Consider the following 13910-nt stretch of genomic DNA (forward strand, 5'->3'; position numbering starts at 1 on the left):
TTTCCTCCCAATCAGCTGGGACTTGGGAGGCAGAGAATAGATGGGGGCGGGGCCAATCAGAGGTGGTATTTATCGGTTCTCCGAACTTCAACATTTCCACTACCAGTTCTCCAGAACTGGTCAGAACCTGCTGAATACTACCTCTATTCCTTACCCGTTACATTTATATTAATTTGTTCTCAAAAAAACTGGGCTTATAACAATATCAATTTGTTCTCAAATAGTCCTTGCTTATAGCAATATATATATACATATTTCTTTTTATTTGTCATTTATGTCTTTCCTGTTACTGAAACATCCATTTTTATTATACTATATTTTGTTTTATGCACACTCACAATCTCAAATGGCTACAGTTATTAATCTAACCACAATATTTTTTCTTAGGCATACTGTAATGAGCAAACGCATGAGAGAATCAAGATATTTATTAATGCGCTTAGCATTAAAAAAGTGAAATCATATTTGCTTTGTCCTCTTCGCCAGTTTATTTTACAAGAATGTCATAATAACCATAAAACAAAGTTTATTCAAGCCTGAATACACTGTATAGCAGCTGTTTGTAGCAGAATTATGGTTTGATCATTGTTAATAAAAGTGTTAGGTAATTAATGACAGAAATGATCAAAGTAAAATTTACTGTATATGTAATGGTCTTTTTCCAAACATACTGTAGCTCCTTTCTGGAGTTTCATGCAACTTTCTTTAGGTGAAACTAATTTGGGATGCTATGCTATCTGGGTGGGGATTAGATCATGTCATCTCAAAAGTTAGATAGGTTGAGAACAACCATAATTATCTCATCTACCCATTCTTGCCCTTACCACAGGTCAGAACCTAAAGAAAGGAAATTCTGGACATGCAAATCAAGTAATAAACAGCACTTACCTGATCAGATACAAGCAGGAGAGTGGCTGACACCTGATTTAAATTATTATGTTATATCCTTTGATTCTTGATTTTCACTCCCATACAAATACCCAAAGCTTCCCATCATCACCACTATTTCCTGGCCATATTTGCCAAATTAAGATCAATAAAAGGTTTAGGAAGGATGCTCCCTAAATATCACCCTAAGTAAGAAAATATTTATTCAAACATATTCTAATGAGAAGAATTACAATTTAGCACATGCTTATAACATTGTTAAAGGTCCAAACTCATCTGCCAAAAAGAGTAGCTTTATATACTATATCTAATTATGAAAGGAATTCTGTATATCACAGCTTATCTGACAGTAAAATCCTCATTTTAAAACAGTTTTAAATGAGGAAAATGATAAAGGTTGCTATTATAACTAGTCACAATCTGGCAAAATTGTGGACAATTATTCTCTGTTCAAAAAATATCAAAGAACAAATTCAAAGGCAATTCTGATTAGTATCTCCATGAAGGGATTTCAAAGTCCAGCTTGACCCATAGGTGGGAGGAAGGGTCACACATGAGAATTCACAGCTGCAACTGCACATGCCTGAGACATCTTACAACCCCAAGATATACAGGCCATGAATAGTCTAGCCAGCTGCCTTCATTTGGGATGAGCAATGCAATGCATGTAAATGGAGATAAAAATAAGTTAAGGCATGCAACACTCTCAAGCCGGTGGGAAGTGGGAAGGCAGTATCATATCACGTGGCAGCATCTTGGTATCTGTCAACACAACATTTTGTCCCAAAGGAACCCCAGCTGAGAGGGAAGAAAGATTCATGTAGTACAGTTAAGCAGGGTCCAAAACAAAAAGGTTGAAATGAAATTTAAAAGACTCTTGACAAAGTTGCTTCCCGAGAAACATAGATGGTAAGAGAACTGCTGAGCTGCCAAGCCGTTCTCTGAAGAGTGATTCATGGCAATGGTATTTCTCACACCATGTCTCTAACTCCAGCCTTCCACCTGCCCCTTATCTTCTTAGATCAGTGTTTCTCAACCTTTTTGGCAGCCTGAAGATGTGTGAACTTCAGCTCCCAGAATTCCCTGGCCAGCATGATTCTCTAGCCAACTCTGGGAGTTGAAGTCCACACATCATCAAACTGCCCTGGTTGGGAATGTTCTAGATTTTCAAATTGAAGCATTATCCATTTTTGCCAGATAAAAAAATGCATGCGCAATATTTTCTAGTTCTGACCAACTTGCTCATGATGGCTGACATTCTAAAATAATGCTGCCATCTAGCCACAGTACTTCTCAACTGGAGATGTGCAATCCAATCTCAAAGTATCCCAATCCAAAAATGAGACTCTGCAAGGTCAGAACGTTTCAGCCTCAAAATATGTTGACCGCATCTATTATTTTCTAATACTGTACTGGCAACAGAAACCTTGTGTGAGGTCATCTTATTTAACCATTTATGCTACTCTATAATACTATTTACCATCATCACAGAATCTCGTATGGTTTACAGATGATTTCTTACGATTCCTGTTCATTAATAAAAAAAATTCAGCACATATTTTGTAAACACTTCAACTCGTAAGCATAACACTGCCCAAAAGATACTTGCCATCAAAGCCTACAACAATCAACACTGCTCGTCTCCCTCCCTGCATAGCTAGAAAAAAAGCAGAAGAAATGCTTATTTTGAGATTAGCCACAATTTAATGTACTATTCAGGCCCTAAACTGCCCTTGGTTTAACACGGAATTTAGGGCTATGTTTAAAAACCCAATTATTGTGTAGTTCACTGGATGACTTTAAGTCAGTCATTCTCTTTCAGCCTAACCTTCCTCACAGAGATACTGCGAAGATTAAAATAAAAAATAAAAGGGTGGGGGGGAGAGGAAGGATACTACATGTTGCCTCAATTTCCCAAAGCAAAATCAGGTTATACATGTAATACATAAACGATACTTTAATATTTGACATGTTTCAGATTAATCACTGCTTATCGAAAGTCATACAAAACTATGTTGTTGCTGTTAGTTGCGAAGTCGTGTCTGACCAATCGCGACCCCATGGACAACATTCCTCCAGCCTTCCTGTCCTCTACCATCCTCTGGACTCCATTTAAGATCAGGCCTACTGCTTCAGTGGCTCCATCGTTCTCTGTTGTCCCTTTCTTCTTTTGCCCTCAATCTTTTCCAGCATTAGGCTCTTCTCCAATGAGTCCTTCCTTTTCATTAGGTGGCTAAAATATTTGAGTTTCATCTTCAGGATCTGGCCTTCTAAAGAGCAGTCAGGGTTGATCTCCTCTATGACTGACCTGTTTGATCGCCTTGCAGTCCAAGGGACCATACAAAACTATAGTGAGATTAACTTAAAATAGAAGTGAACATTTTGGAATTCTTTCTTGCAATTACAATGAAATTTTGATTACAAGTATGTTCTCATATTTATTTGCTGGGCTTATTACACTACCATCTAAGTCAGAGGTGCCAAACTCAATTTCATTCAGGGCTGCAGCAGGGTTGTGTTTGACCGGGGGGGGGGGGGGCGGAGAGGCGTGGCCATGGTGGGTGTGGCCAGAGCAACATCACTTGTGTTGGGGGCTCCTGTGGTAGCCCGAGCGCTCTGCCAGGAAAAACGGGCGCCTGAGCTGTTTTCAGCTGGGATAGCCTCCTGCAACCTTCTGCCAGCAAAAATGGAGCTCGGGACGGCCGCAAGCAGTCCTCCCAAGTTCCGTTTTCAATGTCAGAGGCACCACGGGCCAGTCCTTCACTGTTTCCAGAACGGCCCTGAGGGCCAGATCTAAGTACCCTGCGGACCAAATCTGGATAGATATATAGATATATAGATATCCAAGACTAATCACATCAATAAGGTTGGTCCAACATAGATGAGTAAAATCACTACGGCAAAGAGTTACACATGCACATGTCCTAAATAGACTTGACATCTTTGTTATATTTTTAGACAGCTACTACATATTGTATAACGTGTTTTTCAGACACAGAAAAAAAGATGCTAAAGCAAATTCTATCAGCCAGGGATATATCAAGCCTTCAAACAAAAAATGTTTCAGACTGCACAGGAGCCATGGCTATTCATGGGCATGCCTGCAAACACAGCAGGAGCAGCTTGCTAGGCAGCGGTGTGAACCAGGAAAAAGATGCAGCTGCTTCAGCATATTCAAAAACGATGCCTTGAACAAGCTTCTGTGTGTTGTAAAGCATCTCTTGCAAAGGATTTACACAGCCCTCTTGGCCAACATGGAAGACAGCTGCTGTAAGACAGCCATACTGTCCACAGAAATGAGAAAAGGTAGAGCTCCATGGGACTTCAATAAATGCAGCAATATAAGCAAAGCACACACCACATGCAAACAGTAGGCCCAAAAGGGACACCTGACAAATCTCCTAATTCACACTTTGATCCTGCTCCGTGCGTAGGTAGCAAATCTTGAAGCACAAGTTAAATACAAACATGCTTCTGTTTTTCTCCCATTTATGAAATTGTTCAAACATCAAGGGTAGGATGTTCAGTGCCACTATACAGAATAAAATCAGGAAAAAAATATCTAGAATGCAGTCAAATCCAGTAGAATATTATATCAAGGTAAAGGTAAAGGTTTCCCATGTCCAACTCTACAGGCTCATCTCTGTTTCTTAGCTGAGGAGTCAATGCTGCCCAGAGACATTTCTGTGGTCATGTGGCCAACATGACTATAGCTGAAGTTCACGGAACACTGTTACCTTCCCACTAAAGTGGTACCTATTAATCTATTTGCATTTGCATGCTTTCGGCCTGCTAGGTCAGGGGTGTTAAACTGGCGACCCACAGGCCGGCTGTATCATATGCACCCTGGTTCCGCAGAGGCAAAAAACGTTGCGATACATCCCATGACACGATCAAGTTTGACACCCGTGTGCTAGGTGGGCATGAACTGGGAGTTCACACCATTGTGCGGAGCTCGGATCTTGAATCCAGACTGCCAGCTGACAAGTTCAGTGTCTTTAACCACTGAGTTATCGCGCCCCCACAGTACTATATACTGGATTGGAAAGAGTCAGGTTCCAATCTTTGCTTACAGTGATACTCATTGGTTAACTTTATCCAATCACTTCTCTCAATATAATCTATCTCAGAGAGTTTTGAGAGAAAGCAAAAGGAATGAAATTATAGTATGGATAGGCAACCAGATGTCCTCTACCCAATTTGGTCTTCAACTCCCCTATTTTCTAGGCAGCTTACTGTACTCCATATGGGTATTGATCTCCAACCATTAAGTTGTCTTATCCTACTATATGACAAGTTATTGGCACTTGTCACATTGTCAACACCAGCTAAGTATTGGTAATTTGTTTAGAAATATACATGATACCCACTCCCTTAATGTACTACAGACCATTATATAGCAAATATTCTTGCCAGCCTCTTCTGAAAAGTGATTCATGCACTAACTCTCACTTTTAAAACTTTGGGACACCTTTTCAACATCGAGGATTTTGCTAGCCTTAAATCTCTTAGAACTTAATGAGATATGTGTTGAGTCTAGGAACTTCAATGTGCCAGCTTAATGTCACACAAGCCCAATTCAGGCTTTACTACAAAGGAAAAATTCATCACTTTTTATACAAAAGCTTTATGTGGAGATCCATACCCAAGAAGGCAAAGTATTATCCACCATCAATGACAATTAAACACAAATATCACATGAGACAGATAAGACTTATTTAGCCCATTTAACCTTTTAAATAGCTCTTTATAGGAGTAAAGTTATTTGCCTTTGGCTTACAAAAAAGTGAAATGCAAATACAACAGGCCATAGAACTTTCTCTTTCTCACATACACACACACACACACACATACACACAGTTTATCAACTCCGCAGAATAAATTAGGTACCTTTTTAATTTATTTTTTCAAACCTACACATAACTTTGTATCTCCAAATAAAGAATTCAAATTTTAGTAGATTTTTTAAAGGGAAAGGGGAAAAGTCACAGCAAAACTTATTTTAGTTCAAATGTTTGGTGATCAGGGCTGAGTATCACTTCAACTGCAGGAAATACGCTTGAGGAAACAAAATGCACATTTCCACACCAGTAGCAAAGGACAGCACAACCCCTTCGCCTCCTTCCCTCAGTAACAATTCATTTAGAAATCAAATGATTTAAATCATGAAGTTATTGTTCTGCTTCCTATCTTTAGCAATTCAGTAGCAACACTGGCCAAGAGAATAATTTGAATGATTTTGGTAGAAAATCCAAATACTGTCAGTGTGTAGTGTATTTTCCTAGCGCTTCTGCCTCCATTCCTCAATAACATTTTGTAATGACATGACTATAAATGGGAGAGGCACCTCTACTAAGCAGCAAAGATTGCAATACTATAAAAGCAATTGCTTAAGCAAAACAATCCAACCCTCAAAGCTCAGTGAGAAATGATTTACACCAAGGCCCTTTCCTTTTCATAAATAATCACTGGGTTACCTACAAGGAAGTGACAGATAGCAAGTAGGTCTGTAAACTACCCTGTCAAGGTAAAAGCCTGACAATCTACCCTCAGCCTTTTTGACCCAATACAACTTTCTCTGACCTCTGTGTACCTTTAGTGCTAAGATAAACATATCCATGAATTATTGCTTAGCACATTGTAAGCCGCCCTGAGTCTCCAGAGAAGGGCGGCATATAAATCAAATTAAAAAAATAAAATAAAATAAACCCCCTTGCTAGAATTACACCTTCATACAGTATTAAACAGCCAGAGGTTTCCCTCCACCCCACATCTTACACTTTCTACTCAATCGCTCCATGCTTGCATGCGTGTGCTTCCCCACCCATGTTTGTTTTCCCAGGTAAGGCTGCACAAGTTCTTCTAACCCCAATAATGTCCGACTGGATCCAAGGTGTCCTTTAAACCAAGGTTTCAGTTACCACCACACCTAACACAGATTCGCAGACGACCCCCCACTCACTTTTAAGGGCCACAATGAGTGCCTTTCCATCCTTGATCAGCTCCTTGATGAACTTGTTGGTCTTGTCCAGCTCAGCTTCGTGAGACTTTAGCCTTTCTCGGAACTGGGGGCTGTCCAAACAGCAGTCACTAAACTCCAAGGCAGGTAGCCCCATGATTTCCCACAGCCCGTCCAAAGCCAGACTTACGGCTAAAAGCAAATCAGCTGGAAGAGAAACGTCCAGGAATGGAAAAACCCTTCCCTTAAAAAAAGCACTTTAAATCGCAAGGGCAGAACCACCATCAAAGGTTGGAAAAATGTATCCAGTCCGTCCAGCAAAATGCAAAATAAAATCAATTAATTAATAAAATTAGCCTCCAAGAGAGCCGTTTTGATGCTGCTCGGGATCCGCAGACATCAGGAAGTCAATTTGTCAACTCTGGAGGCAGATGAAAAAAAGGGTCTAAAAGGAAGATCTTTGCACCGAAGGGCTGTTTCACCAGCCGCCAGGGCGAGACGATAGAAAGGAGGGAAAACAGCGTTGCAACGCTACCGCTGCCGGAGAACCGCTGCTCGCGGCCACATTTTCCAAACACGCTGCAAACTCGGGGGCGGTGCGGTCGTGGCTGTTGCCGGAACCTCCACAGCTCTTCGCCGGGTCTACGGTGCCGTTGCTTGCTGCCGCAGCCTTGAGACACCCACCCCGCGTGCTTTGCCCCCGCGGGGCCTCCCGAAGCAGAAGCCCTCGGATCTTCAGCTCAGCACAGGCACCTCCGACGGCATCCGGGATCCACCGGGACCCTGCGCTTCCCCATTGGAACGCGAGCGATCATTTTTCCTACCGCTCTGCCCGTTGGAACGTTGTGGAAAGAGAGAGAGAGAGAGGGTGGCTTTTTTTTTTTTTTGTGGTCCCGCCCCCGGCCCAGACGCGACCCCGCCTCTTGCACCAGCGGGAGCCAATCAGAGGCCGGACGGCTCATGGAGCAAGGAGGAGGGAAGCAAAAAAAGATGCCCCTGCGAAGAGAAGACCGGGGGGCGGGAGGGGTGTAGGGGGCGCGGCCAGAGGTATGTCAAACCGCATGGAGCTGATCCCCTCCCCTCCCTTCCCGCCCTCTTAAAGACATACCCTCCGGAATGGAGGGGGGGGGAGTGTGGAGGGAGGAGTGGTGAAGGCTGGGTTGCTCAAGGGCGTTTTCTGGTAAACCTGTTGCTGCAGTGCAGGCTGAAGGAGAAACCACCTTACAGCGAATCGGTGCAGCCGGGAGCTACGCTTGGAGACGGAAGGAGGGAAGGGAGAATTATGCACGCACGTCGATCCTTTTAAGAGGCGACAGTGGGGGGATCACCTTCACGCTGGCCTTGGCATAAGGAAACAACCGTTCTTTTCATAAAAGGGATCCTTTCCACCTTTCCTTCCTCAAATGAAGTTCCCCTTTGTACACTCGCAGCCCGGCTTCCTTTGCCTGCCTGCCTTTGAGGCTCAAATTATTTTCTGTCTTTTTGCAAGCATGCGATTCCTGCCTTCTGCAGGGAAAACGAAATCAGCAGGATGACCTGCTGAATTTGTGCATACCTATTACCTTTCCCCCTATCTGCCCTCTGCTGATTTGAAAAGCTAGACAGGACAGAGCCTAACCTTGGTTAGCACTTGGGTGGGAGAGCATTGACAAGAGCTAAGATGGAAATAAGACAATGGCAAAACTATATACGGTTCTTCCCTCTCTCACAAAAAATCCTAAACAGACATGGTCATGAAATCACCAAGAACTGAGCTTGATTCCAAAGAGATTCTCTCTATATCCATACTGTATATGATCTTGACTCATCTGAAAGAAGCTAATTGCGAGTCATGCCTTTTTCACTTCAATATTCATACATTTGGTAGATGAATTGCCCTTTATTTTTTTCCCCAAAACATATCACATGACCAATTATTGATTGAACTGGACTTTAGACGGTATTCCTGCCCTTCTGAAAGACCTCTAAGTCAAAATTTTAGATCACATTAATTCTAAAGAGCATTAAATTGACAGCAAATTTTTAGATCACGTTAGTTCTGGAGACATTTAAATTGACAGCAAATTAAAAGAGTTGAAGAGCCAAATTCAGTGTTCTGATTAAAAATCCCAAGATTTGGAGACGGAGCTATTTCAATCGGAGTCACAGGACAAATATTTCTTAGCTATCCACCAAAACATGCTATAGAGGGAAATAGGCGAATGCACTCCTTGAAGCATTTCATCTTACAAAATTGCTCACAGGCCATTTCATGTAAATGATTTAGAATAGTTCTGTAAAGTCTGGACAATGAGAAGACAAGGTGAACTGAAAGTTTGACTTTCCTTAGAATGAAATTGGAGTAGCTTTGACATTTTTATATTTTTAATTTTTCTTTGACTGAGGCCAACAACTTAAAATATCCTGAAAGAAGTAAAAATTCCAGACAGGAATATAGTAATACTGAAACAGACAGTAACAAGGTAATAGGCTATTATGCACCAGCAGGGAAGTAGCATTATTTTTAATGTTATAACTCACACTTAAATGAAGACTAAAAGCAGCATTGTATTTGGTTGCACATCTCTAGAAATATTTGAGTGCCTCTGCCAAGATGCATACCAAATGTTTATGTAGTCCAACCAATAATGGGCTGTCCTATATAAGAGCCTTTGTCTCCTATGCTGAAATTCGGAACCGTAAAAAAATTGCTGTCCAGATTTCAGTTCAGTCTCCAGTTTTGGCAAGGATGATAGTTGGATATTTTGGCCAGGTTGCAATTGCTATGTTCTCCAATTCTACTACTGCTTTACCCCTGCTATCCTAGATAAGAAAACAAGCATCAAAAATGTTCCTTTCTTTAGTCGGATTTTTTAGGACATGAGGTTAACATTGATACCCTTTTGAAGGAGCCTCCTTTGTGGACTCCTCCCCCTTTTAATCAACACCCTCCCATCTGACGCAGCCATTGAGAGACAGGTGGTGTTGGAAGATCATCAGTTTTCCTGTCATTTATTTATTTGTCAAGCATATATAAGATTACAGATATAAGTATAAATATGATTTGAATACATGAAAAGGATACGAATAAAAAGAGACATTAGGACAGGGACAGTAGGCACGATGGTGCACTTATGCACGCCCCTTACAGACCTCTTAGGAATGGGGTGAGGTCAACAGTAGACAGTCTAAGGTTAAAGTTTTGGGGGGTTGGGGAAGAAACCACAGAGTCAGGTAGTGCATTCCAGGCATTGACCGCTGTGTTGCTGAAGTCATATTTTTTGAAATCGAGTTTGGAGTGGTTTACCTTGAGTTTGTATCTATATTATTTGCTCGTGTATTGTTGTGGTTGAAGAAGAGGAAACCTGCAGAATTCTTCTTAATTCCACTTTAAAAAGAAGTTTCACCTTCCTTCATTCTATGGTGAACCTTTAAAACAAAACAAAACAAAACAAAACAAAACAAAACAAAACAAAACAAAACAAAACAAAACATGAAATGACCCATCCTTTCATAAGTCTCCCAGAAAAAAAAACTTCATTTTTTTGCACAGCAGTGTACGTACTGCAGAAATCAGAAAGCAGTACTTCTGATGTTGAGCAAGAGACAATGGGTGGAAGATGTCTTCAAAGTGGGGTGGGGCAGGCTGAGGGTTATTCTCTGCATTCTTGTCCTTGAGAAATAGTGACTGGGCTGTTCTTATACTAGAACAATCAGGATGTGCAGATGAGCTCTTCATCTCTTCCATATTATGTTAAACGTTTATTCCCTCTTTCAGTGTCTTCCTCTTTTCACCAGGTTGTTATTGTATTTCAGAAACAAGAAATACTACAGGTAGTCCTTGACTATGGCCATAATTGAGCCCCAAATTTCCATTGCTAAGTGAGGCTGTTGTTAAGTGAGTTTTGCTTCATTTTACAACCTTTCTTGCCACGGTTGTTAAGTGAATCACTGCAGTTATTAAATTAGTCACACAGTTGTTAAGTGAATCTGGCTTCGCCGTTATACTTTGCTTGCCAGAAGGTTGCAAAAAGTGATCACATGACTCCAGGACACTGCAACCGTCATAAATATGAATCAGTTGCCAATTGTTGGCATTTTAATCGTGGCCATGGGAATGCAGCAATGGTTATAACTGTGAACAATGATGATAAGTCTTTTTTTCTGTTTCATTATAACTTCTTTAACAAATAGTTGTAAGTTGAGGACTACCTGTATCAGGTGAGCAACTCCAGTCATTAGCTTTCATGGATAAAACGTCAGCCAATCCTTCCAGGCTATTAGACAACAAACACCTTGATAAAGGAAATATCAGGCCACATTCATAAAACTTTGTTTCCCATGATTGTCTTTATTCACTGAACAGTATTCAATAATAGAATCACAATCCTGAATACATATTTGTATAGGAATACTTAGAGAAAGATTTTTCCTCATCAAGAAGGCAATAGCCATAACTGTTTTCTAAATTATGCCCTTATGCATAAGCAACATTGACAAATTGCATACCTGTAGGTTTGTTTGATTAAAGTAGCAAAAAATGACAGTGGAACAGAGACTAGGCTGGCTAAAAAAGCAACAGATGGCCGCCTTGCTTTTTGGACTAATGTCAGGTTTAAAGCATTTAGAGGGATTGCAGGGAATTGGTTTTGTTGTGGTCTGCATTAAAAATTAAGAGTTTCTCAATCAGAATATCCTATACTGTATAACTGGCATTTTATAGGGACTTTTGGCTTGTATAGAAGTTCACTGCTGTCATCTCCTTTATCAGGGAAATAATAACATTCTAATCACAATCCTTGAATCTTCTTACCATATGACTTATGCTGTGAATATCCACCCATCTGTTTTTAGGAGTACTTATTCCAAATTAAATACCACGAAGTGAAAGAATTTGTTGTTATAGTTAACTTGCGATATTTCTTAAAGCAGATGGGAAAACTGAGTATTTATTTAACCAATTTACAGTGCTTGATTCAATTATAAGCTTCCAATGACTATTTTGTTACTAAATTCCATTTTTGCTAGGTATATTATAATAAAGTTGTATCGCACACTAGGGTTACATATTTAATTAAACTTGCCTGTCTGTGTGGATGGACGTTGTCTTAGAGATTTTTTGGTTAGGCTGTTTACTGAGGTGAAATCTCACAACATATAGACAGATTTAACCATAGTTTCAATTGTGAAAATGTGACAATTCTAGACCAGGCCAAGTCCAAAAATGCCAGGAAATTTCTAGAAACCTGGTACCCTGACAAATCAGGCATCAATAGACACATAGACATTAACAACATCTATAGACATATGCAAAAGAGACAATCAACCAGCCCAAAAAGGAACAAAAAGACTCCAGCACCTCTCCACCAATAATCAGCACCCAGATCAGCATAGATTAACTCTAAGGTGAACTTCGGACCAACAAACAAATAAGCAAATCCTCCAGTCAAGAAACTGCCAACTGCCATCAATAAAAAGCCCAACCAAAGAATCCCTAAAACTGCCCCCACCCACACAGACAGGCAAGACACCAGAATATAAACTGACAGCAAACAGCACTCCTTACTAGCACTGATGATTTTACCTAGTTAGGGTAATGAAATATCTGCAAAAAAAACAAGCAAGCTCAGAATATATCTGTATTTACCATTAAAGCCAGAGTTTCTCAAACCATGAGGTGTGCCTCCTTAGGCAGGTGCAGCAGTGTCCAGACATGTGAAGAATGTATTAGTTTCATTGTTACAATAAATCCCCCTTTCCCAAAGTTTAATTGAATTGTTTTCATTGTTTGTTTGTGTTTATGTTAGTGCTTGGCACAGTGCTCTAGAGGAAGTATGTACATTAAAATTCTACTAAAGGGAGATGTGATGGCAAAATGTTTAGAAACTCCTGATTTAAGCCATTCCTACAGTGTGGTCATGCCAATTTGACTCTACACGAACGTAGGAAAATCCTTTCTTGTCTGACTCAACTTTGGCAGCAGCTTGCATGGTGTTCAGTTCAGACTGCAGGCTCCCAGGTCTTCCAATTGCACAATTGCAGTAAAGCAAGCCAGAGTTGAATCAGATTCTGCTTTAAAGTACTATAGTTTGGAGGTAATCCATGCCTGAGGATGATCAGGAACTAAACAATTAGTTTCCCTGTTGCAATCACCCTTTCGTTATAAACTTGTTTTTCCCTTCTACACCAGCCCTTTGGGGAAAGCAGGGGAGAAATGAAGAGGAAATCCTCACCCAATCCTGCAACTGGCTAAACTGCAAGAAGGGAAACGAAACGAAACCAAACTTTGAGACTCTGTAGCTCAGCCAAGCTGTGGCAGCTGCCAGAAGGCAGCATATCAACCAGTGGTGGGTTGCCCCCAGTTTGGACCAGTTCGCAAGAACCGGTAGTAAAACCGGTGGGAGGCCCCGCCCACTGCCCTGGATGTTGTCATCACTGACCTGCACATGTGCAGAAGCTTCTGCGCGATCCCGTTGCGAACCGGTGGTAAAGATAAGTAGAACCCACCCCTGATATCAACATCAAGATTCAAGTCAACTTTATTAAATGTGACAAAGGAAAACACATTCAACACACAGTAAAAAGAAAAAGAAAGAAATTAAATGCAAAACACGTAACACCTTTTTATACTAAACCTGGGTTCTATATACTTTAATCTACTATGCAACTTCCTGTTTGAAATTGAAAACGACAACAAAAAAACATTTTTAGCCTTGCCTATGATAATCTGCTTCATTAAAATCTAGTCATCTAAAGCCTCCCACCCTACCAAAAATTTCTTCTATTAGGTATTTATTTATTTATTTTTATTAATGTTATCTGCTGCCCATTTGCGGTTCAAGGTGATTTTTAGCAGCTAGGCATCAGGCAACTTCCTCTGGACACTTAAGACTGCTTTTCCCAATGGTATTTTTTAAAGAGGCAACAAAGTCCAGTTGCCTCTTGAAAAAGCACCAAGCCACACCCACAGAACCAGTAGTAAAAAAAATTGGATTTCACCACTGGTGCTAGGCCTTGAGGATCTGCAGAGAGATTATTGTCACAGTCCATATGTATGCAACATATTGTGCCACGTTTCAGTAGT

The 13910-nt window shown here is 40.7% G+C and overlaps 1 protein-coding gene across 4 annotated transcripts in view; it reads right to left on the reverse strand.

Moving 5' to 3' along the window:
• ARHGAP26 (Rho GTPase activating protein 26) overlaps positions 1-7748 on the reverse strand; it is a 266010-nt gene extending 258262 nt beyond the window's left edge. For all 4 annotated transcript variants that reach the window (XR_009621680.2, XM_034404907.3, XM_034404901.3 and 1 more), the window contains exon 1: positions 6851-7748. Coding sequence is in view for 3 of the 4 variants with exons in the window: in XM_034404907.3 (XP_034260798.1) it covers positions 6851-7004 (154 nt within the window). In the remaining variant the exon portion in view is untranslated. The remainder of the gene's footprint in view (positions 1-6850) is intronic.
• Positions 7749-13910: the final 6162 nt, after the last annotated feature.

The sequence above is a fragment of the Pantherophis guttatus genome, chromosome 2 (assembly GCF_059756535.1).
Source record: "Pantherophis guttatus breed Tessera chromosome 2, ASM5975653v1, whole genome shotgun sequence".
NCBI lineage: Eukaryota > Metazoa > Chordata > Lepidosauria > Squamata > Colubridae > Pantherophis > Pantherophis guttatus.